We start from the raw sequence: 25,217 nt of genomic DNA, 5'->3' as shown, positions 1-25,217 counted from the left end.
TGTAATATTGAAATTTTGATTTAATTAAGTTTTTCTACAAAGTATTTGACCCTGGATTACAAAATGTTGCACAGGTATATTTTTGGTAATACATTACAAGTCAAACCTATTGATTCTAATTCACGCTCAAAATCATTTAAATATTAAGCAAATATCATGTTACATAAAGACACTTTGCAAATTCATAATGTAAATTCATAAAAATCTTAATTGCTAAATAGTAATGGGCATTGCTGAGCAATTCATTTGGACAATTTTACAGGCAATTTTCTCCATATTTAGATTTTTCAATAGTTGTGTCTCAAACACATATTGTCCGATCTCAACAAACCATACATCAATGAAAAGCCTATTTATTCAGGTTTCAGTTGATGTATAAATCTCAATAAAAAAATTAAAATTACATTTATCATATGGTTTTGTTCTCAAGGGTCACTAATGGCCCGTTTCCACTTCGAGGTACAGCATGGTACTGCACGGGTCGGTAGGGGTCACCTTTATAGGGCTTGCAATTCCACTGCAAAAAGGGCACCAATAGTTATTTTTTGGTGGCCGTGGTGTACAACAGCAAGTTTCAGTCAACGTCATTCTCATTCTCCAGGAAAAGTCAAAGTAAATCTGTACTGGTTGTTCACATATAATATGAGAAGTACTTCTCACAAAACAGATGCTTTACACATAAATATTTGTGTAAAAATGTTTATTACCAAACTTTCTATGAACATGATTTGATTATACTGTAACTGCATATTTGGGTTCACAAACAACACGCAACATATAACCCACAGTCAGTGCAAACCTCTCATCTGTACCTTTAATCTTTACCAGCACATGTAACCTCGGTTAAAGAGTAATTCTATCATTCCAGAGTTCATAACAGTCAAAAAGTTGATAATAATAGTTAAACATGACAGTTTGTTCATCTTTTAGGTTGCAGAAAGAATCATTTGCTCCTTTGCTTTTTCAGGCTTCTCCTTTGTTTTTTCGCGCGTCAGTCTCACGTTTGTTCATTTCTGAAAGGATCAGATGTCAGAAGCAATTCAATAATACCGCACACGTTATTATCATCAAAACTCAAGGACTTCAAGAATTTTGTTTGTGCAGATTTTGTTCTTGTTGGCTTTGTGGCAGTTCATCAAGGTGATGGCAAGGTTTGTTTGAGCTTGTGTCGATCATGGCTTGTTATTATTTGTATTTATTATATATTAATTAGCGCTATCAAAATTAGTGCGTTAACGCATGCGATTAATTTTAAATAATTAACGCGTTAAAAAATGTACGCAATTAACGCAGTTGCAGGTTTTTTTTACTTCCTGTTGTGGTGGAGGTGTGTTTAACATACAAGAATGTGGATAAGTCCAAGGAAGCACTTTTTGAAGGCAAGTTTCAGTATAAAACAAGTAGTCGCATCACCAGGCTCTCCAAAGTTTCATGCAATTTCGGGTGTTTCATTTTTAACTTTCGACTTCTGTTGTAAGTTGATACCGCACGGCGAACAGAAAGAAAATCCTCCGCATTTCGTGACTCGGTGTTCCTTTAAGGTAATAAAATCACTGCTTAGGCTACATGGTAGAATTTTAATAATAATTTTAATGGTGTCTTAAGTGAATGTACTCAAAGTCTCTGGTGAAGACGCGAGCTGTCAAAGACAGGGCATTACTCTGCCTTTCAGCATGAGCCCTCTGTTTAGCGTGTTTCCTCATTAAATGCAACGAAAGCATATGCTTCATGTTGTTGTGTCAGAATCCTTGTGAAATATACATTATACAATATAAATATACATATAATACTTTAGGACGCTTAGTTTAGGCAAATTTGATGAACATGATCATGCGTGTTAAATCTGAGGGGATTCCATATCTGCAATTCCTGTATTTTGGCATTGTTTTGCAGTCCTCTTAGAATCCAACATGGAAATCATTGTTTTCTTTATTGGCATTGATTGTTTTGAAACTTAAATGTCATTAACATGCCTGTGTTTTAATTTCTGTAATAAATATGGCTGTCAAGCCAGGATCTTGATGGTTTATTGTGGGTATGTTGTTTACATGAAGAAATCTGTGTTACAAGTTAAACAAAAATTCTATTAAACAATTATATTTTGAATTTAAATAGTTTTTGTCTTGCGTTTACATTAATTTTACATTTAAATAGCCAAAATTACAAGTTTCAGTATTTTAAATGTGATTAATCGCAATTAATCGCGATTAATTTTTATAAAAAGGTGCGATTAATAAGTACATTTTTTTTAATCGATTGACCGATCGATTAATATAATGGTGTAGTCTCTTGGCAGTGTTTTTAAAAATGGCGGTTCTTTTGTTTTCATTCTCCTGCTTGTGTGCACTAGTGACGTATCTCTGTAAAGCAATAGTGTTCAACTGCGCATCTAGCTACGCCTTTTGGTAATCTTTTGTTGTGCTAGGTACACTTTGCAAAGGGTAATCAAAAAGTGGTACGGTACGGTTAGCTTTTTGGTACTCTTTGACAGTGAAAATTGCCATAAAAGCATACCGAACCGTATAGTACCGTGCAGTACTGTACCACTCAGTGGAAATGGGCTAATAATGTAAGTAACATTTAAATTTTCGTTATTTGATTAAAGACACATTTTTGAAAAATATTCTTTGCTTATTCAATAATGCCAGTCAATCAGAAGTTTTTGAGTCAAAAGTGACTTTTAAAAATGACGTATTCTCTGAGCTACAACACATCCAGCAGGTTTTGTTTGGTCTGTGACTCATCCTCCATGTCTTCTTGAACCCCAGCCAGCTGAACCACAGACACTACATTCACACACTGGCAAGAACTTGGCCAGTCGGCTGAGTAAGATCCATGAAAAAAAAAAATAATAATGGCATTTTAATTAGAAAAATCTTTCTCAGCGCTGGTCTGAGAGGAAAGAACAAACAGTCCTCTTTAAATTTTATCTAAGCAGATGGCAGCTCAGATTGCAGGAGATACGGCAGAGGAGCTGCCCAGCCGAGCCATCAATACCCTTCCCTTTGTTCGCTTCCATCAGCCCGGGTTTCAGAGAGAGATTTCAGAGGCGGATCCAAAACAGGGAAAGATGCTGCCTTGTCAATAACAGAGTGGGGATCAAAGAAACCTCCCGGATCTTAAAACATCAGAAATCCAGTGGACGAGCGCTTCACAGTTTGAAGTTTCTCACAGACTCATGCTGCTCAAAATGGGTGCTAATGTGGTGCCTCAAACTAACTATCTAAATACCTACAGCTTATTCCATCTCCAGCTATTAATGGGCATTCTACTTTATTTTTATTCAATTTTTGCTATCAAATTTCATTTTTTTATTTTAATATTCAAAATCAGGTTATGCATCCCACATGACAAACCACTATCCCCCAAAAAATACATCAATAGAATGCTTATTTATTCAGATTTCAGGTGATGTATAAATTTCAGTTTCAAAAATTACACTTATGACTGGTTTTGGTGTCACATATAAGATTTAAATTGTCAGTATTTTGATTAAAGATTATTAATTTTTAAATATTCATGCATTCGCTTTCTTTTGGCTTAGTCTCTATTTCAGAGGTCGACACAGCGGAATGAACTGCCAACTATTCCAGCAAATGTTTTAAGTAGTGGATGTCTCTCCAGCCACAACCTAGTACTGTAAAACACCCACACACTCATTCACACACACTCATACCCTACAGCCAATTAAATTTATTCATTTCACCTATAGTGCATGTGTTTGGACTTTGGGAGAAACCGGAGCACCCGAAGGAAACCCACGCCAACACAGGGAGAACATGCAAACTCCACACAGAAATGCCAACTGGCAGCACCCAGGGTCGGGTCGCAAGAGCAGCAGTCTCAGGAGAGAACCCCAGACTTCCCTCTCCCCAGACACTTCCTCCAGCTCCTCCGGGGGGATCCTGAGGCGTTCCCAAGCCAGCCGAGACACATTGTCCCTCCAGTGTGTCCTGGGTCTTCCTCAAGGCCTCCTCCCAAAAGGACATGCCTGGAACCTCTCCATAGGTAGGCGTCCAGGAGGCATTCAAAAGAGATGCCCAAGCCACCTCAGCTGACTTCTCTCGATGTGGAAGAGCAGCGGCTCTACTCTGAGCTCCTTCTGGGTGACAGAGCTTCTCATCCTATAAAGGTGCGCTCTGCCACCCTGCGAAGGAAATTCATTTCGGCTGCTTGTATCCAAGATCTTGTCCTTTCGGTCATGACCCAAAGCTCATGACCATAGGTAAGAGTAGGAACGTGGATTGACCTGTAAATCGATAGTTTTGCCTTTCGGCTTAGCTCCTTCCTCACTCCAACGCATCTGTACATCGAGCGTATTACTGCTGCCGCTGCACCAATCTGCCTGTCAATCACACATTCCATCCTTCCCTCACTCGTGAACAAAATGCAAAGATACTTGAACTCCTCCACCTGGGGTGAGGACTCAAACCTGGAGAAGGCAAACCATCTTTTTCCAGGGGAGCAATTCACCTAATTCAGCAAACGTAATTTAAAATGATTCCATTTACTTATAATCAATTGTCCCTACCTATGTACAGCATGTAAAACCTGCATTATTAATTGTAGGCCTATTATTTATTATATTTTATTTGAAAATTAAATTACATTGATTCTAATTTTATATCACTTATTTTGTTCTTTGTTTTATTTAAAAGCAAATCGAGCAAAACTTAATTAAATATGATTCTCTAAAATCTGAATTCGCTTACTGTACCTTCAACCCTCAGCCTGTATATTTTATTGTACCATTTACCTTTATTTTTAATGTTAACATTAATTAAATTGCCATTAATTAATCCTGTAAGTAAACAAAACCTCTAACCCCAATTACTCCAGAAAAATGTAATAAATAAAATAAAACAAAAAGCTGTTCTCAGGTCTGCACTGACACACACAAACACTGCAGCCGATTTAAAGCACGATTAATTGAGTGTAATGAGACTCTCTAAAATATGACACTCCCCCACAGCTGATTATTGTTAGGAACTAAATTACATTTTTCCGCCACGGGGAATCCTATTCAGATGTTGGTCAGAGTTGCCATTGTTTAATGACTACACTAGAAAAGCAGTGGCAGCCAAAGAGCTCTTCTCTGAGGCTCCCGGCGGATCTGAATGTAAATGTGTTGTCAGATGAGTGTTTCCTCTTTGTCGTTCACAGATGGCAGTGTGTTTGCAAACCACTCGGGACAGGCCTGACGAACAATTAGCTGGATTTTGGCCTGTGCATTCACACCGGCCAGACGTGGTAGTGCTGCCTGCACTCTCAATAATAGCGGTACAAAAACTATCACCCTTTTCAAAAGCTACAGATATGTATACCTTTGTGCTAATATGTATTGTAGATTTAACACAAGAGCTGCCAGGGGTCGTTGTATACCTAAAATTGCCAGCAGGTCAAATTTACCCGTGCATATGATAGCTGTTTCGATTTGGTTTGAAACCTATTATGTCACTGTGTTATGCCACAAGTCTAGATTTGTGATTTGCTCAGGTGTTATTTTTTTACAGACTTCAACAGAGTGTAAAAATCTTGATAGTTCTGTGGGTCTCGTCTATCAAATCTGAGCTTTATTTTGTATTTAATATTAGAATAAAGTCAGGTGATTGGCCGGGCCATTCTACAGCTTGATTTTCTTTCTCTGCAAGTATTTGAGAGTTTCCTTGGCTGTGTTTTAGATCATTGTCTTGCTGAAATGTCCACCCTGGTTTCATCTTCATCATCCTGATATTTTAGATGTTGAACTGAAGCAGCTGATAATAATTTGCAATTAGGAAGGACAGAGGGTTTCTGAAGACCTACTAAGAAATTTCAGCTGCTGTCTGGGCTTTCACTGCCTTCCTATACCTTCCTTTCTTCATGTGTTCAATACTGTGTAATTCCCCGTGTAATTTTAGTTTATTACACATAATTTAATTTGTAAACTAAATAGATTTGTTTTCTTTGTAAATATGGATTTATTTATTTGTTACCAAGATCCAGGAAAACTTTCATAGTCAAAGGCACCTTTAGAAATATGTTTTCTGAAAAAAATGGTAGCATATTTAATACTTATTTTGTATACTTGAGCACAAAACAGACACAAGTAAAATTTATACTTCAACCAAATGCTGAATATATATGCTTTTCATTGGTGTATACTGTGTTAAGACAGGACAATATTTGGTCAAGATACAGTGCACGGTTTAAATAAACAAATACAACAAAATAAAAATAAACATTGAGAAAATCTCCTGTAAAGTTGTCTAAATCTAGATCTTAGCAATGCATTTTACTAATCAAAAGATACATTTTTGATGCATATACAGTTGAGGTCAGAATTTATAGCCCCTAAATTATTAGCGCCCCTGTTTTTCAACACATTTCTAAACATAATAGTTTTTGTAACTCATCTCTAATAAATAATTTATTTTATCTTTGCCATGATGACAGAAAATACTATACGACTAGGTATTTTTTAAGACACTTCTACCCAGCCTAAAGTGACGTTTAAAGGCTTAACTAGGTTATTTAGGTTAACTAGGCAGGTTAAAATAATTAGGCAAGTAATTGTATAACAGTGGTTTGTTCTGCAGTGTACACTATTGAAAATATTTGCCCCTTTAAGGGGCTAATAATTTTGTCCTTAAAATGGTTTTAAAAAATTAAAAACTGCTTTTACTCTAGCCGAAATAAAACAAGTTAGGCTTTCTCCAGAAGAAAAAATATTGTCAGACAAACTGTGAAAATTTGCTTGCTCTGTTAAACATAGTTTGGAATATTTAAAAATATTCGAAAATATTTGAAAAAGAAAAATCAAAGGGGGGCTAATAATTCTGACTTCAACTGTGTATATATATATAAATATAAATAAATAAATATATATATATATATATATATATATATATATATATATATATATATATATATATATATATATATATATATATATATATATATATATATATATATATATATTATTAGTAAATGTACAAAATATCTTTATATAACATGATATTTACTTAATATTATAATGATTTTGGCATAAAAGAAAAATCTACAATTTTGACCTACAATGTGTTCGACTGCCCAAAATATACCTATGCAACATAAAACTTTTGTGGTCCAGGTTCACATATACACAACAATGTTTTTAAAATAATCACATGTGTACGTATTGATAAAAACAGCTAAAAATGCTGTATAACAGATGCCAGACCAATAGCTTGTGCTGTCGCCTTGTTACTAAGCAGTTCCTGTAGGGACGTGCAAATAAACAGGCAAAAAACATAAAAAGCTTTGCGTTTTTGACTGAAAACAATGTAAACGGCTCCTTAATCATCTAATTAACGGGATCTCATTGGCTAAATGCTGTTGCTTTGTTTGCTACACAGAACACTAAATCACAAGGGGCACAAAAATGATAGCGTGATTATAAGAGAATTATATTGGTAAATTTGACTTCCCAGAGCTCACAGGTATAAATGTTCTACTTTTATTCTGATTTAAATAAAAAGACCCAGATATTTTACTGAAAAGCTGGTATGTAGTTTTAAAAAGCAGCTATGTGTATATTTGATCATTCTAGTGTTAAAATGCATTATGGACTCTTTAGGTACAAAGGTGTGCCTTTTGAAATAAATGCTGCCCCAGTCAGTTTTTGTATCTTTGTTTTTTTTTGTGTGCTGAAAATCATACTAGTAACTCTTAGATGAAATCCATCCCTCTCTCGGATTCTCTTCATCTTTCCATACACATCCCCAAGGCAAAAGTTTGTACACGTATTGCGTCGGCAAAGTGACTGCAATCTAAATGATAGATAGTCTTCATAAAACATACCCAGAGTAAAAAATATTGTGGTTGTGTTTTTGTAAACAATAAATAAATATATAAATATGTCTGTACACAGTAGTTTAGTGATGTGCATGTCATTTCAAATTTCACCCAAACAGTGCGGAAATAATGTGTATTAAAAAATGCTAATTGTCAACTAAAGAGTATGTTTTAGTTTACACTGATCAACGTATGCCTAAAATTACAGTTTTATTTGTGAAATATTGTATATGGTGTGCGTTAAATTTCTTTTTATCAGAATAAATTATTTAGATTACACGTGTATGTGTCAGCCCAGGTGATAAAAATAATAATTAAATAAAGATAAGCATATTAATATTTATATTAATATTTATAATTCATATTAATGGGATGAATACTGCATAACATATTAAGAATTACCATTTAATAATTTATTGACCATTAATAAGTTGAAAATTATTAACATAAATTATTTATTATTTAGGTAACACTTTATTTTGATGGTCCATTTGAATATTAGTAGACTGTCAGATTAATATCTGTTGACATTTCATATTTCTGCCGCGTAACAAAGCGCCATATGAAGTTTCATTTTAAATAACATGCAAATGTGCGTGTCATCCGGTGCCTCAGTCAAAGTTAATTCAGTGTTCGTGGTTATTAATCTCGGTGTACAAGCTCAGAACTTTAAACTAACACACAGTTGGCTGTAAAACTATACAAAGACACAAATCATTTTGTAGTCTCTGCTTGGTCTGTGTTCGAGTCCAGGTCGTACATGTACGGCTGAATGCTGGTCCTCTCACTCATGTTGCTTCTCTCTTTTGCCAAACACAAAGCGGGGGAGCTCTTGGCTCCGCCCACTTGTTACATTGGGCGGGAAGTCGAAACTAATTTTCATGTGAAGCAAAACACCCCTAAAACAGCGAGCTGTGTACACGCCCCCAAAATAACACTTTTAATACATTATAATAAAAAAAAATCTGAATTGTGTTTTGAACTGAACCTAAACGGACACACTCAGAAGAACCATAATATTAATATTAAATCATAAAAAAGGGGTAAACTAGGTGCACTTTAAACTCAACAAACAGACCATCAAAATAAAGCGTCACCATTATTTACAATTTAAAGCATTGCAATGTCTTTGGGCCAAAGTAATTATGGTGCAAATGTATGTGATACTGCAGAAAATAATAACCTAGTTTAAATTAATCCATCAAACAAAATTTCAATTAATCACCTAAAAACATGATATAGCCTACTAACATAATACTCTCTATTTTATATACAAATCTATTAAATAAAAATATTTCTAATTTCCATCATTCCTTCATTATCTGAAGCCTGCATGTGATCTGTCTGTTACTCACCCATTATACAAATTACAGGACCTCACACATGTCCTTCCCCGGCTGAAGTATTTACAGGACAGACACTGATTTGGCCCGGGCCCCCAGCATCCTGACACTGAGCACAGCGGATCACAAACCATCCTCTGTTGAGCTGCAGAGCACAAACACACACATACATACAAGAACATAATGAATTGCACATCAAAAAACATTACAGGTCTCATGACATTCAAAGTTTTGTAGCCATTAGACCGTTTATACTGGCTTTGAGATTCACCTTATGGCTTGAACATATTAATATTACCTATTATTAGATCCCCCGAAGTGCTTTGAAAAGTGAGCTTTGTTTGATGTGTAATGTACTCTGTAATTTCAACGTAATCGTAATGACAGGGCAGGTTATATCCAATGTCTCTTCATCCCTTTTTGATGAGGAATGAATAAGCTTATTAAAGTTTCTAACCACTTGTGTGTGAGTAAATGGTGAATATTTTTTTTTTATTTTTGAACTACCAGAATTCAATAAAACTAAAACAACCAAAGCCATCATACTAGCTGTTCTCATATTATCATGTCAAATTTTTATTCAATGCCTCTATTGAAATATCAAGTGAAGCTTTTAATGTCTGTTGTCATGTTTTATGTCTTATAATATAATAATAATCTAATATAGCCTATAAATGTGTCCAAGTTACTAGTTACAAGTTGAAGTGTCTACATACATCACTTTGACTTTCACAAGCAGGAGTTTTTTCACGGCACTGAAAATGTTGTTTTGAAAGACATGTCTGATGTAAAGGTTTATTTTTGCAATCAGAAAGTTATGTTTTTGTTAGCAGGAAGTTGCTAGGCAACAGAGGCACACATATTCACAGCAACAGGGAAAAGTAGGATGACACTGAAATGCATGTGCTCATTTTGACAGCTATATGGCAATTAAAGGTTGAAATACTTATTGATTTTTGTAATTATAATACAATAAAAATGTTAAAAATTAATTTACACATATTTTAAAAAAGGCAGGGTATTATGGATGTGTGGGTTTTATTTTAATAAAGTTATTAAATTACAAAAATGAAAAACAATCAAAATGAACATCTCAATATTTCTAGTGTTAAGACTAAAATATCAACACAAACACCTCCAAAAAATTTTCATTTGATTTCAGGGAGACTTTAATATTTCAACAGAAAATATGGCACCATAAGGATGAAAACTGCACTTGTAAAACAACAAAGTATTTAAGTAGATACATCTGTTACATTTAGCCAACCCAGGCTCATTCTGAAAATGTACCACTACATACATTTTGGAGAGTGCCAAATATGTCACTGGAGCTTAAAACTTTTTTTGTTTTTGTTTGCGTTAATCCACCAGAGGCCACTGTGTACACATTTTGAGATCTTAAAGCTGTTGACTGACTGACTGACTGACTGACTGACTGACCTACTCCTTCACTATACCCAACAAAAAGTGTTTTCAAAAGTGCCGATTGACCCGCCCATCCACTTCCCTAAACTCAACTGACAGTGTTTTCAAAAGCAATCCAGAAAAAGAAAAGTTTGATTTTTACCACATTTTCAGATTTTACCACATTCTCACCCTGTTATTTAATTGTTTATTTTATTTTTTAGCTTCTGTTTTTGTATTACCTGTTTTCTGAAACTGTTCTCACCAGACTCCGTCGTCATGGTCAACTTCTCTTTGCGTCTAAAGTTCGCCAACATACATGGCGAGCTACTGGACAAACTGATAACAGCGGGAAAGCCGTCCACGCGGAGGTAAGCAAACAGCTAGTAAGCACGAAAAGGAACAACGTCATACCGCTCTGTAATGTTCATTTTTAAGACAAAATGCAGCCATACAAACCTCTGGCTGCATACAATCTCCAGAAATGTATATAGGGCTACGTTTTTATAATGAGCCTATGTTGGATTTAGCTCTGTCAGCCATTTTAAGCATATTTAAATATCTTGGTAACACTTTAAAAAAGGGTTGCATTAGTTAATGTTAGCTTATGCATTTTCTAACATGAACAAACAATGAACAATATCTTCATTACAATATTTATTTATGGCAGTTAACATTAGTTAATGAAAATACAGTGCTTACTGTTAGTTGTTAACTCACGGTGCATTAACCACTGCTAAAGAGCATGAAGTTGGATGTTAATAATGCATTAGTATATGTTGAACTATGATTAATAAATGCTGTACAAGTATTGTTCATAATTAGTCATGGTAGTAAACATATTAACTAATAAAAGCTTATTGTAAAGTGTGACCAATATCTTATAAAACATATTACAACTGAATCTATATGAACGGCAAATAAAAACTCTGTATTAACTGAAGCACTATCCCTCATATTTAGTAAAAGTGAAGCACTGGGTTCGCTGGACAATCCAGAGATGAGATCGGTATAGTGTGAAAAAAGAGCTGGATGAATGAGCCGACTAACAGCGCCATTGATCCTGCACACCACAGACTTATTATCACACTAATTACATCAAGCACAGTTTGGCAGCGCGGCACTGTGGGAAGTGTTCTGCTACTGTCAACATCTCCATTACCGATAAATCTGCGCTTCTCTGTTTCATCAGTTCAGGGAATCCTTATCGTTCGTAAGTTATTCCCCTGTAAAACGATTGCCTTTATGTCCTATGCGTGTCCCATAGGTAAAGTATAGTGAAATTCAAGAGCTGGCAGACCTAATAGACTAGTCTATTATTAATCCTTAAGTGCAGTATGATGGGTAATGGGTTGACCACATTTAGGTCTAGGTTTTACATGTCATTATTTCCATGACAATTCAGCATATCCTTATTGTGATTTATTAAAATATTCACATACACTAACCGGCCACTTTATTAGGTACACATTACTATTACCAGGTTGGACCGTCTTTTGCCTTCAGAACCGCTTTAATTCTTTTGTAGCATAGATTCGACAAGGAACTGGAAATATTCCTCAGAGATTTTGGTTCATATTGACATAATAGCATCACGCAGTTGCAGCAGATTTGCTGGCTGCACATCCATGATCTGAGATGATTCACGCTTTATAACATGGCAGGTTATCCTGCTTGAAGTAGTCATCAGAAGATGGGTACACTGTGGTTATAAAGTGATGCACATGGTCAGCAACAACACTCAGGTAGCCTGTGGTGTTGACACAATGCTAAATTGGTAGTAATGGGACCAAAGTGTGCCAAGAAAATATCCCCCACACCATTACACCACCACCAGCAGCCTGAACCGTTGAAACAAGGCAGGATGGTTTCATGCTTTCATGTTGATGCCAAATTCTGACCCTACCATCCGAATGTAGCAGCAGTAATCGACTCATCAGACCATGTAAGCCTGTGCCAATTGTATTTCTTCCAAATTTACAATAAATGTTGACAATTGGAGTGTTTTTTATGTTTGCATAAAATAAAAAGGTGTCATATTTTCAGACCTATCTGTATTGATCTTTAAGAAACACAATGCTAATGTTTTAATTTCAATTTAGTTATATTTTTTTCAATTTTTTTCAATTTATTTTTGCATTTTTATTTTTTAATTAAGAGATAAGAAATCAATATTTGGTGGAATAACCATGACTTTCAGAGACAAATAATGAAAACATTAGCTATTCACACATTACATCACCCTGTGCATTTTAAAGAATCACACAAGAAAAGAGTGATGGAAACACCAAACTTCAAATAAAAGTCCCTTATCATGCAAAAAAAAAAAAAAAAAAAAAGGGTTATTATAACAGGAAGTATCTAATATTAACTATTAACCTCACATGACCAGTCAGTGTTTCCGCTGGAGGTGCCTTGTTTACTATTGATCATTACATGTAGACTATCAATGCTAGATGAAAAAGCTCCTAATTTGCATTGTTTTCATTTTTGGTGAGCTTTAAAAATATTTACTTTATGGATGGAAATCCTAAGATGAAGCGTACAAAGAGAATAAAGCACATTTAACTTGCGCATTTATCTTACACTTATTGTATTATATATGCTTGAGTATGAAGATTTTTATCACAATCTGCATCTCTAAAGTCCGTTTTTCAAATTTTTTTCTTTTTTTTTCTTGCACACGGAGTTAGAAACCTTCACAACAACTACATATTCAGAAGGGATTTTAGGTAACACTTTATTTAAAATAACAATTCATGCTATTAACAAACCATTAATTGAGTTACTAATTTAAGTAGCTGCCTAATAATAAGTAAGTAAAGTGGAAGTTAGATTTAGGTCTTGGGTACACTGTAAAAAAAAATCTGTAAATTTTTTGACCTGTGTCAAAAAAAAACAACTTTTTTTTTTTGACACCCCAACTGCTGGAAATAAACCGTAAAATTGCAGATTTTTTTACAGTGTATTTTACATCCCTTATCATACACTGTAAGAAAAACGTTATTTTACTTTTTTCTGGCCAAAAAAAAAAAAAATAAAATAAAATAAAATAACGGCCAGTAAATTACAGACATTTACCGTAAAATAACGAAGGGTAAATTACAGAAATTTACTGGAAATTTCAGGAAATTTCTGTAATTTAAAGTTTGTTATTTTATGGTAAATGTCTTTAATTTAACAGTGTTTTTTTTACAGTGTAGGATTACAGATATAGAATAAAATAATACTTTATAAACTACAAAAACAGCTAATGCTGCAATAATAGGATGGTAACCGGCTTATTACTCACCTATTATTGCAATTTTACCTTTTTTATTTAAGTATTTAATAGCATGAATTGTAATTTAAACTAAAGTGTGTAAGTGAATATTTCTTTAAATAGCATTTATGTGATTTATGTCACACTTCATTTCTAAAATCATGGTGAATTTTAGGCTGTAAAATCCTTTAAGATAATTTGACTGAACGTGTCTGATAGCATTGACTCACAGCACTCTCTGGGGTCTCTGTTGTCCTTGATCTTGGCTTTCTGTGTGCTGGTGCGAAACAGAGACGTCCAGTTGACTGTGCTGTAGAAGCAAAGCTGGCTGTTGTTGGTCATGTAGACGTTACCAGCGCTGATCTCTCTCAGAGACTGAAACTGCAGAGACGTGATCCAGCGCTGCTTTAGGATCAGCAGAGAAATACCACTGGCAAAATAAAATACACAAGCAAATGAGACTGAAGGATAATTTTAGGATTTCCAAACCAATGATTTCCAAAAACACAGCAAAAACAGAGACCGTATAATGATCACACACCATTTAGATATTTCTAAACATGCCTTATAATCATTCATTTCATTTGTTAAGACAAGGCTGGAAATGGCTGGAAACCAGCCTGAAAGTGGCCAAAACCCCTCTAAAACCAGGCAGGTCGACCAGCTAAAACCAGCCAACCAGCCTAGGCTGGTTTAAGCTGGATTTTTCAGCAGGGCTGAGCACCAGGAGGAAACCCATGCCAACATAGGGAGAACATGTAATCTTCACACAGAAGTAAAAACTAGCCCAGAAGACACTTGAACTAGTTCGTAAAGCATACACTCAATGCATCACCTAGCGGGTTCCACACAGGCTTCTGCATCTTGCTTATATACACGATGAACAGCAGCTACGCTAATTATTCTCTTTATTCTTTATTTTCACCTGGGGATACTCATCCCGAGGTCCTCAGATTATGCGGAGTCACTGATTGGATCCAAGACCAGCGACGTGATGATCCCAAGGATTCCATATCCGGGACCAGGCCATATCCTGAGCTGCTGCTGCGCTGATGGTCGAGGGGAGTGGAGAACATGAGTCTGATTCCAGCGACGTTCCAGGGACAGATGAGTCTTCGCTGAGGCTATCTTCCTGCATAAACCACGGCGAATGAAGCTCTGCACAAGACTTTTGGCCAGCGGAGAAATTAAAATGGTCATGCTGAACTGAGTCTGGTTCCCTCAAGGTTTTTTTTCTTCACTCCCATCAGGTGAAGTTTTTTTTCCCTCTCCGCTGTCGCCACTTCCTCGCATGGTTCAGGATTGGTAGAGCTATGCATCGATGAATTTGCTCTTCAGTGTTTGAACTCTCAGTAATGATAAATCACACTGAACTGAGCTAAACTGAACTGAACTGAACTTAAACACTAAAACCTGAACCACACTGTTCCAGTTACTATGACCATTTATGTGAAGCTGCTTTGACACAATCTACATTGTAAAAGCGCTATACAAATAAAGCTGAATTGAATTGAATTGAATTGAATTGAATAGTGACCTTCTTGCTGTGAGGCGACAGTGCTAACCACTGAGCACTGGCCACCTTGTGAAACTTCAAATACACTGTACTGGATTTGGTTAATCTAAATAACTAAAACACGAATGACATTCATACCTGTAGAGAGTTCTTCCTCCTATGGTGACAAGGTTGGAAAAAACACTAAGGTCAGTCATGTTTTCAGGCCAAGACTGGATGTTCAAGTAACCTTAGGATGAAATCAAGAAAATTCAAGTATTATTCAGTGGTTATTTTCTTAATGTGATAATAAGAAACAAAGCAAAGTTGTTTACTACTTGCACAAGCAATAAAGATATATAGATATATTACATCTCACCAAATGAACCGCATTACTGCGAGCATTTTTTATGGTTGCACATGTTTTTATGATCAATATTTTTGTGGATCAGAATCAGAGGTGCCTTTATACTGTGGTCATGGAAACTGCGTTCATGACAGCAGTCATAGGTCTTTCTTATTGTGCAGATTTTCATTACGTTACACTACATTAACTGCAGTACAATATCTGATTGTGGCACGCAACAGATTTAATGAAATCAAAGTCTCTTAATATGACTAACTGTTTACTTTTATTATAACATTTTGGAGAAAATCAAGCAGTTGAAAATAATAAGGATCTAAGATATGCCAACAATGCTTGATAACAATGCTTTACTATATTTAGCAAAAAATACAGAAGGATTAATAACTATAGCTACCTGTGATCTCTCTGACGGTGCGGAAAACATTTAGTCTCTCCGGATCCAGAGCACTGATGCCATGATACATGTCACTGTTAAACAAAGCAAACACACAGTTAATGGATTAAAATACTGTGTGTACACTTACAATGTGTACAAACATGAAAATGGAGCAGTTTTATACAGTAGCTCTTAAAAATGATCTTCTTTTTGCATTTACTAATATGCTAATTCAGTCAAATTAAATGATTTAATTTACTTAAGAACACAACAAATTACTGATTTAGAAAATCAAGAAACATCAAACATGATTGATGACTATTGATTAAATAATATGCACAAGCATTTTAATATTGCCTTATTATATCATTAAAAGATTTGGTTATTATCATTGTATCAATATACAAATTTTACACATATATAAATGAAGAAAAAAAGTCATGATAGACCTAAAATCATGAAAGCAACATGCTAAAATCATGATAATTAAATGCCAATTCATACTAGAATCAAGCTAATTCACGCTAGAATCAGGCTATTTATGTGCTAATTCTTAGAATCATGCTAGCATGCTAATTCATATGAGAAACATTCTAACAACATGCTAATTCACGTTAGAATCATGCTAACATCATGCTAATCAATGGTAGAAACATTTTAACATCATGGTAATTCATGCTAGTAATCTGCTAATTCATGATAAAATCATACTAACAACATGCTAATTCATGCTAAAACATGTTAACATGTTAATTCATGTTGGAACTATGCTAACAACATGCTAATTCGTGTTAGAAACATAAGGACATTCTAATTCATATTAGAAGCATTTTAACAACATGCTAATTCATGTTGGAATCATGCTAACAATATGGTAATCAGTGTTAGAAACATGCTAAGGTGGTTGACAGGTTTTAGCTGATCAACCAGCCTGGTTTTAGAGGGGTTTTTGCCATTTATAGGTGTAACAAGGGCCAGCTAATAAGTGCTTTGCAGGTAAATCTCACTCCTCTGACCTCTAAAGGTGCTCTAGCAACATACCCTAGAGGCCATGGCCTTTAGCCTCCTTGGTAGAACAACCAACTCCCATGCGGAAGGTCACTGGTTCGATACCAGCTCAGAGCGGGTTGGGTGGCATAGGACCGGCGGGGTTACATAGGCTGGTTTCCAGCCATTTCCAGCCAGCTGTTTAGGCTGGAAGATGACCAGATAAAACCAGCTTGACCAGCCGTGCCAAGCTGGGAGCCCAGCCAAAACCAGCTATCTCAAGCTTAAACTAGATTGGTCGACCAGCTAAAACCAGACAACCAGTTTAGGCTGATTTAAGCTGGATTTGTCAGCAGGGAGGGATCAACTTTAAAGCTTTTTGCTGGCTTGCTTCAGTCTTTATGGTTACATTGTAGGGATCTTAAATTTTAGCCAACTTGAAACTTTTTCAAACTAAACAAACTACTTCCAAGATACTTTATTAAGACACCATAAAGTTTGTCCTCAAACTTTACTATAGCTTATAATATTTTTATATTATTAGTAGTATTTAATAATAACTTTAAAATACTTTTATAAAAGCATTTGTCTTTTTCAAACATTTAAAATAAGCTTATTTTTTTCTTAAAACAACAAATAGTAAAAAAACAAACAAATAGTATATATTATACATTCATATTCACACACTTAATTATAAATATAGAATTTTCTAACATGTAAACAGGGACGGAGAGAGAGTACATTTATCTCTGAAAATTCCTGTAATAACTCAAAAGACAGAATCTTGATATCCTGGAAACAACAAGGTTGACCTCGGTGGGAGTTTTGCGTCAAGGTCACAGATCACGTGACTTCAGAAATATTTCTTCTGAGCAACATTTGAGTCGATGTACATCAAATCCCACTCTCTGCTACGCATTTCAGGAGCAGCTGACAAGCACTTATAGCTGCTTTTTAGGGCACGCAGAAGTTCAAAGAGAAACACAAATGTAATCTGGGAATATCACACACTGTCAGGCCCAAAGACTTAAAGATTCCTCACCCTTTGATGCCTGTGATGAGGAAGATGAGGTTGCCGTTGATCTTGGTGCAGTTGACAAACTTCTCAATGTTGCTGGAATCAACAGTTTGGGCTGATTGAAGGCTGCCGGTTCCTATACCATCACACACTAAACACCACAAACAAACATACACAGGCATATGAGATACCGTATTGTACTAGTAATACAGGCACGCTTTAAATCATATGAGCATAAAGGGATGTTAAAAAATGACTTAGTTGTTTAACCTCCTGATCTTTTGCTCAGAACATTAACAACAGTTGAAGATGCTTGAGTTTGCTTTTGAATGAGAGAGGGAGTTTTTATTTTTATTATTAAAGCACTATTAATCTGTTCGTGGAGATGTACAGCATTGTAGGTGACTTTCTGACCTCTATAACCTCTGCAATTCTCCAGATTATTGAAGAATCTTTTTTTTTCCCTTTTTTTTTTTGTAACAGCTGAGACTTTTGTCTATTTTATTTATTTATTTTTTTGCATATTTAAAAGGCATCTAACTTTTGGAGGCTGTATAGGCAGAACTGTGTGTTGTTGTAGTGTTTCCACAGTCATACTGGATTGGAGTGATAGAAACACAACAAGTCTCTTTTTTTAATTACTGATGTTGAAATTGGATCCAAATCATTGTGATTTTGAGGCCCACCACAACCTTATGTAGGAGTGTGGTTTTCCCCGCCCACCAAATTGATTGACAGATGTCATGTTTCCATACACATGTCCACAGAACATTTTTTGCAAGAAACTGTCATGTTCGGGTAGGTAGGAGATAAGGACTCAATCCCAATTTCTCAAAATGGGTCTATATTAATAATAAAAATAAAACAAAAAAGGCAACAAAAACAACCCTGAGAGGGAAAGCATTAACAAAACAAATAAACAAACAAACTTGACTGGGCAGGCTGGCAGGGATAAGGGCTGGAAGAAACAACAGGAGTGGACAAGGTGATAAATGACGATGAAGTGGCATAGAACAGCAGACAAGAGGAGACTATAAAGAAAAAGAATTAACAAACTAACAAACAGGTGAGCATAATAAACTAATAATGGGTGGCACTAGACAATAGACAGAAGCACAAGACAAAAAGAAACAACACAAGACATGTGCTCACGTAAAAATGAGAATAGAACACGCAGCCAATGAGAAAACTTATTGACCTCGTGTTCACATAAAACATGACACTAAAGCACGCGGCCACAATGTAAACACGAACTGAGCATCCTCTGAAGCACGCGCATGTGCGCTCGTTCACTACAAAGATCGAATGTTCACAACAACAAGACACAGACCAAGACTGTCCGGTATGAGAAAACTCGAGCCGAGCACAACATACATGACTCTGCCACCAAAACAAGAATCAACAAGACCAAAGTGGCAGAATCCTGACAGAAACTGGGATTAAAAAATGTTACAACTCTCTGTGATTAGCGGCACCTCAATAGTTAATTGTTAATTAATTTAAATTAGTTTAAAATGTTTTTAAAACAGAGCATTTTAATGATAAAGACAGTAAAATCGCTATCTAATTCTTAACCGTTATAATCACCACGGCCACATGATGTCAGTAAATGCATATGTATAAGTGTGTATTTGTGTACTGCAAATGTCATTTGTGTGTGACTCATCATTTCAGAAAGGCTTGAATAAATATCACAAATACATTAAATAAAATTACTTGGTATTTTTGACTAATGAGCTGCATTTCAGCTTCATGCGTGTCTGTCTCTATCACTGGCGGCTGTCTATTTGATGTTATGCAATATGAGAAGCAGATATGCAAGTCGGAGCGGTGGGCGGGGAGAAGCAGCTCATTTGCATTTAAAGCCGCAGGCTACAAAAACAGCTATATTGTCTTCAGACACCAAAATGAGCAGCTTAGTTTGGTTGTTTGTTTGTTTGTTTGTATACTTTATTGTCTCTCAAGGGGAAATTTTCTGTGGACTCACACAGCACTTCAGCAAGTTCTGACACGATAAACAGTATAAAATAAGCAAACATGCAAAAGAATTACATACACTAGCAATCAGTGTTCAACAGTCTGATTGACACTGGGATAAAACAGTTCTTAAGTCTGTTCCGCTTCCAGCGAAAGGTTCTGTATCTTCTACCAGAAGGTAAAAGATCATAAAATGGGAAGAGTACATGAGATGGGTTACATAAAATTCTTTTTTCCTCATTCAGAGTGCATTGCTCGTAAAGTGTTTGAATACTAGTAAAAGTTTCAGATACTATTAGTCTCATAGCAGTCTTGATAGTATTAAAAATTTGTAAATTATATAATAAATAATCTTAAGCGTGTTTTAAACTGAAACTTTACAGATACATTGAGCGACCAAAGTTTTCTCTTACATCTTGCAAAAGAGGTAAACTAGGTGCCCTTTAAAAACCATAAATGAATAATTTCTCAGGAAAAGTTGCATCAAAACAATAAAAACAGAGAGAGAGAGAGAGAGAGAGAGAGAGAGAGAGAGAGAGAGAGAGAGAGAGAGAGAGAGAGAGAGAGAGAGATTTTCCTTTTGATAAAATTTTGAGCAAAAGATAAAAACATAGTGTGATCCTAAAACACAAACAAGGTATTTGCCATCAAAATAAATGTGGTAATGATAATTGTTCTTTACTTTTGGGGCAGATTTCAGTGCACTGGATGCACATCTTGATGTTATTTTCCTCCACCTCCGTCTTGTTGCTCGGACAGGCTCTGACACAAGAGCTGTGATCCACCACAAAGTTATCTAGGTCAGAGAACGACACAGAGAACTTGTGAAAAAAGCTTCTTTTTTGATTTCTTTGGGACAGATTTATCAAAAATGAAAAATCTTGTCATCGTTTACTACCTATCAAATAGTTCAACTCACTGATTGACTCTTATTTTTGCAATTATTCATTTTAAAAACAGTAATACAATTCAGTAAAAACAGTAAAATATGAAAATATTATTATAAAATAATCCCTCTATCCCTCCCTCCTTACCACCTTTCTTCCTCCCATCTGTTCATCCATCCATTCATCCATCATTTCTATCTTCCTTCTTCTTTCCCATCCGTCCATCCATCCATCCATCCATCCATCCATCCATCCATCCATCCATCCATCCATCCATCCATCCATCCATCCATCCATCCATCCATCCATCCGTCCGTCCATCTGTCCATCCGTCCATCCTTCCTTCCTTCTCCCTTCCTTTCTTCCTTCCTCCCATCCATCCATCCATCCATCCATCCATCCATCCATCCATCCATCCATCCATCCATCCATCCATCCATCCATCCATCCATCCATCCATCCATTCATTCATCCTTACCATTGCTCTTGTATAATTCTCTTATGTTGACCAAGTCTGCATTTACATATTCAAATATATAGTAAAACAGTAATACTGCGAAATATTACAACATAAGAAAACTTCCACTATATTTTACAATGTTATTTATTAATTTGTTTATTTAGTGCAACTCACGTGGGCATTTCTTGACACAGAAAGCTCCATAGGTGTATTTGGCATTGGGATTGTGCTCGAGCTGGAAGGTCGTTGGATTGTAGACGAATGGTTGAGGACATTGAGTCACGCAGGCACCGCTGTCATTAAAGTTGGTGCAAGCCTGAAAACAGAAAACAGTCACATGAGCTCAGGATTTTATGGATATAACGTGACTATAATCAATATAATAAGCCCGGTGCGGTCTTCTGCTGCTGTAGCCCACCCCCCTCAAGGTTGGACGTGTTGTGCGTTCAGAGATGCTCTTCTATATACCTTAGTTGTAATGAGTGGTTATTTGAGTTACTGTTGCCTTTCTATCAGGTCGAACAATTCTACTTGGACCTCTGGCATCAACAAGACATTTGCGCCCACAGAACTTCCACTCACTGGATATTTTGAGAGATGGTTGTGCGTGAAAATCCCAGTACATTAGCAGTTTCTGAAATACTCAGACCAGCCCATCTGGCACCAACAACCATGCCATGTTCAAAGTGACTAAAATAATCTTTCTTTCCCATTCTGATGCTCAGTTTGAACTGCAGCAGATTGTGTTGACCATGTCTAGATGCCTAAATGCATTGCATTGCTGCCATGTGATCGGCTGAGTAGAAATTTGCATTAACAAACAGTTGGACAGGTGTACCTAATAAAGTGGCCGGTAAGTGTATTTCGAACAAGTTAAAAAAGGAAGATAATTACCCCAACATTTTACAATCATAAATGAAAGAACGATGACGTACAAAGCAGTCGGTGTCTTTGGGTCCGAAACAGCCCCCTGCGCATTCACGGTGACAGCAGTTACTGACATACGGCCCAAAACATCGACCGTCACACTGCTCCGCACACACCGTCTTCGTCACTGTAATAACAAACACAATAGTGAAGCTCTCCGCTCATATTTATCCGCTCACTTTATAACTTTACTTCTCTGTAACTATGTCAAAAGTCAGCAGGACAGAGCAAAAACCTTAAATCTATTATTTGTCAGAGAAACTGTGCAACCCCTGATCAGTGGTGACACTCTATGGTTCTGGATCCTCTTTAATTATAGCTAATTATGTGGTGAAAACTGAACCTGCCATCCCTGCCGTCCCTCTTTTTTGTGTTTGCCACCCACACAGAGCACATCACCACAGGTTGTGCCACAAGCAGACCAACCAGTTCACAAGAGCTTTCACTCAAGGTGCCATACAGAATTTTAACATAACATACAGAATGCATTTAGTCTGAAATATATACATTTCTTTATTCAGTAACTATAAGTAGGGCTGTATAACTAGAAGTATTAAGTATGATTTTGTTTTTCTGCAATATATTGGGATATGAGAACATTTTTAACAGATGGCTGGAAAAGCTCTATTTAAAAAACAAACAAAAAAAATCATTAATTTAGATTAATTGAGGGGATTTTGTAAGGGTGCGAGTAATGTATACAAAAAGTACTTACACTTTTTAAAAAAATGTTGAGTTATTTATTTAACCCAATGGTTAAGTTAAAAATATTTGGTGCTTTGATTATTTTTTGGGATATTTATTAACAACTCAACCATTTGGGTTAAATATTTGGTGCTTTGTTGGGCTATTTTTAACCATTATTGGATTTAGTTATTTAATAACAACCAGTTGGGTTAAAAATTTGAATTTCAACAGTCAACTGATTTAACTGACACAGTATTAATATGCAATGTTTTTTATTGTAAAGTATATTTAAGCTCTAACGCAATAATTTATATAAGCTTTGCTTATGCTTTGTTGGGTTATTTTAACCTTTGTTAGGTTATTTATTATTAACTCAACCAGTTCAGTTAAACATTTGGTGCTTTGTTGGGTTATTTTTACCCTTTATTGGGTTATTTAATAAACAACTTAACCAGTTGGGTTAAAAATTGAATTTCAACAGTTATCTGCTTTAACTGACACAAAACAGCTGTATTAATATGCGTGATGTTGCTTTTGCACTATAAAGTTTATTTAAGCTATAACGCAATAATATTGTTATTTTTTTTATCAAATTACCTCACAGTGTCATGTTTTTTATATTCGTTTCACCATCCATGACCATCTTATAGAAGCGTAAATGTATTGTACTCTGTGTACACTAAGTGAAGCCTGCTGCTGCTACTGGACAGCATCTACAGCACACAGAGCTCCATATTCTGCTCCATCAACAGAGGATTTTCTGCTTATAACTGTCTGTGCTTTATTCTGTTTCTTCATTGTTTAACATTTAATCAAAATAACCCAATGCATTGGGTTAAAATGATATAACCAATTGCATTGGGTTAAAATTATATAACCCATTGCATAGGGTTAAAATAACCCATAGTTGGGAAGGTGCTACAATTTCCTATAGATGGGTTTTATGATGAGGTATTGTTAACCCAACTATTTTAACAGAGTACCAATTAATTACAATGGAGCAAAGAACAAAGTAAAACAAACAGTGATTTGTGGTTTTAGTCTAGATGAGACTTTCGTCAATTGGGAAGTTTGTTTCCCGCCACTGTCACCACTGGCTTGCTTGGCTTGGGACTTGTGGAGGTGCACATCAATGGATTTGCTCTTCAGTGTTCGAACTTTCGGCAGTGAAAATAAAACCACACTGAACTGAACTAAACTGAACTTCAACTCTGTAAACTGGACTGACATAGTTTCAATTAACTAAAACTGCTTTGACATAATCTACATTACTCTGCTAAAATAGTTGGGTTAAAAATACCCCAACATATAACCCAACTATAGGGTATTATAGCAGCTTTCCAACTATGTTTTTTTTTAACTCAATGCAATGGGTTGTGTAATTTTAACCCAATGCATTGGGTTATTTTGATTAAATGTATTTTTTTTCCATTCTGTTATTACTATTGCTATGTACTATTAATTTTATATTATGGCTGTGTAAATAAATAACATGCATTTTTTTATTTTTTTTTTAAATATTGAAATTGCTTTATTTTCATTACATTTTAAGTTCCAGACACTTAAGGGTTTTTATCTGTTTAATATAGATCGGCTATGAAGAGCGTTTGTATCATTAATAATTAAGAGTACTAGTCAAACGTATATATAAAAAAAAAACATAGTTATAAACAAAGTTATAAAATAAAATAAAATATAAAAAAAAAAGTATAACAATATTATAGCGTTAGAGCTTAAATAAACCTTACAATACAAAAACAAAGCATATTAACACTGATCTGTGTCAGTTAAATCAGTTGACTGTGGAAATTAAAATTTTCTAACCCAACTGGTTGAGTTGTGATATGGCTGTGGCGCATATAATCATATAAAATAACCCAACAAAGCACAAAATCTTTAACCCAACTGCTTGAATTATTAATAAATACCTCAATAAAGGTTAAAAATAATCAAAGCACCAAATATTTTTAACCATAAATTTTTTTTTAGAGTGTATGAAAGCGCTATAGAAAAAGAAGAATGAACAGTGTAGTTCCACGGACTGTTATAGACTCAATGACAGAAGACGACGAAAGCTAAGCAATATAACAAGTTGTTTTGCTCATAATTATACAGAGAAAGTGTAAAAAGTCACATCACAGTGCATGCTTTAATAATATTTTGTACTTGTCCATGTTTGTATGCTGTTGTGTCACTAAATGAAACTGTGTGC

The 25,217-nt window shown here is 35.4% G+C and overlaps 1 protein-coding gene across 1 annotated transcript in view; it reads right to left on the bottom strand.

Moving 5' to 3' along the window:
* Positions 1–25,217, bottom strand: part of si:ch73-383l1.1 — a 262,319-nt gene that overhangs the window by 47,663 nt on the left and 189,439 nt on the right. Inside the window, exons 6-13 of the mRNA XM_087236667.2 lie at positions 22,327–22,445; positions 21,566–21,707; positions 20,727–20,840; positions 18,092–18,218; positions 16,081–16,154; positions 15,479–15,569; positions 14,055–14,254; positions 9,171–9,303 (exon numbers count right to left, since the gene is read on the bottom strand). Coding sequence (XP_087092793.1) covers positions 9,171–9,303; positions 14,055–14,254; positions 15,479–15,569; positions 16,081–16,154; positions 18,092–18,218; positions 20,727–20,840; positions 21,566–21,707; positions 22,327–22,445 — 1,000 coding nt within the window. The remainder of the gene's footprint in view (positions 1–9,170; positions 9,304–14,054; positions 14,255–15,478; positions 15,570–16,080; positions 16,155–18,091; positions 18,219–20,726; positions 20,841–21,565; positions 21,708–22,326; positions 22,446–25,217) is intronic.

This window comes from Danio rerio, chromosome 1 (genome assembly GCF_052040795.2).
Source record: "Danio rerio strain M-AB ecotype USA chromosome 1, GRCz13ab, whole genome shotgun sequence".
Classification (NCBI taxonomy): Eukaryota; Metazoa; Chordata; class Actinopteri; order Cypriniformes; family Danionidae; genus Danio; species Danio rerio.
Note: the sequence above shows the minus strand (reverse complement) of the source record. Positions and strands in the feature narration are given on the sequence as shown.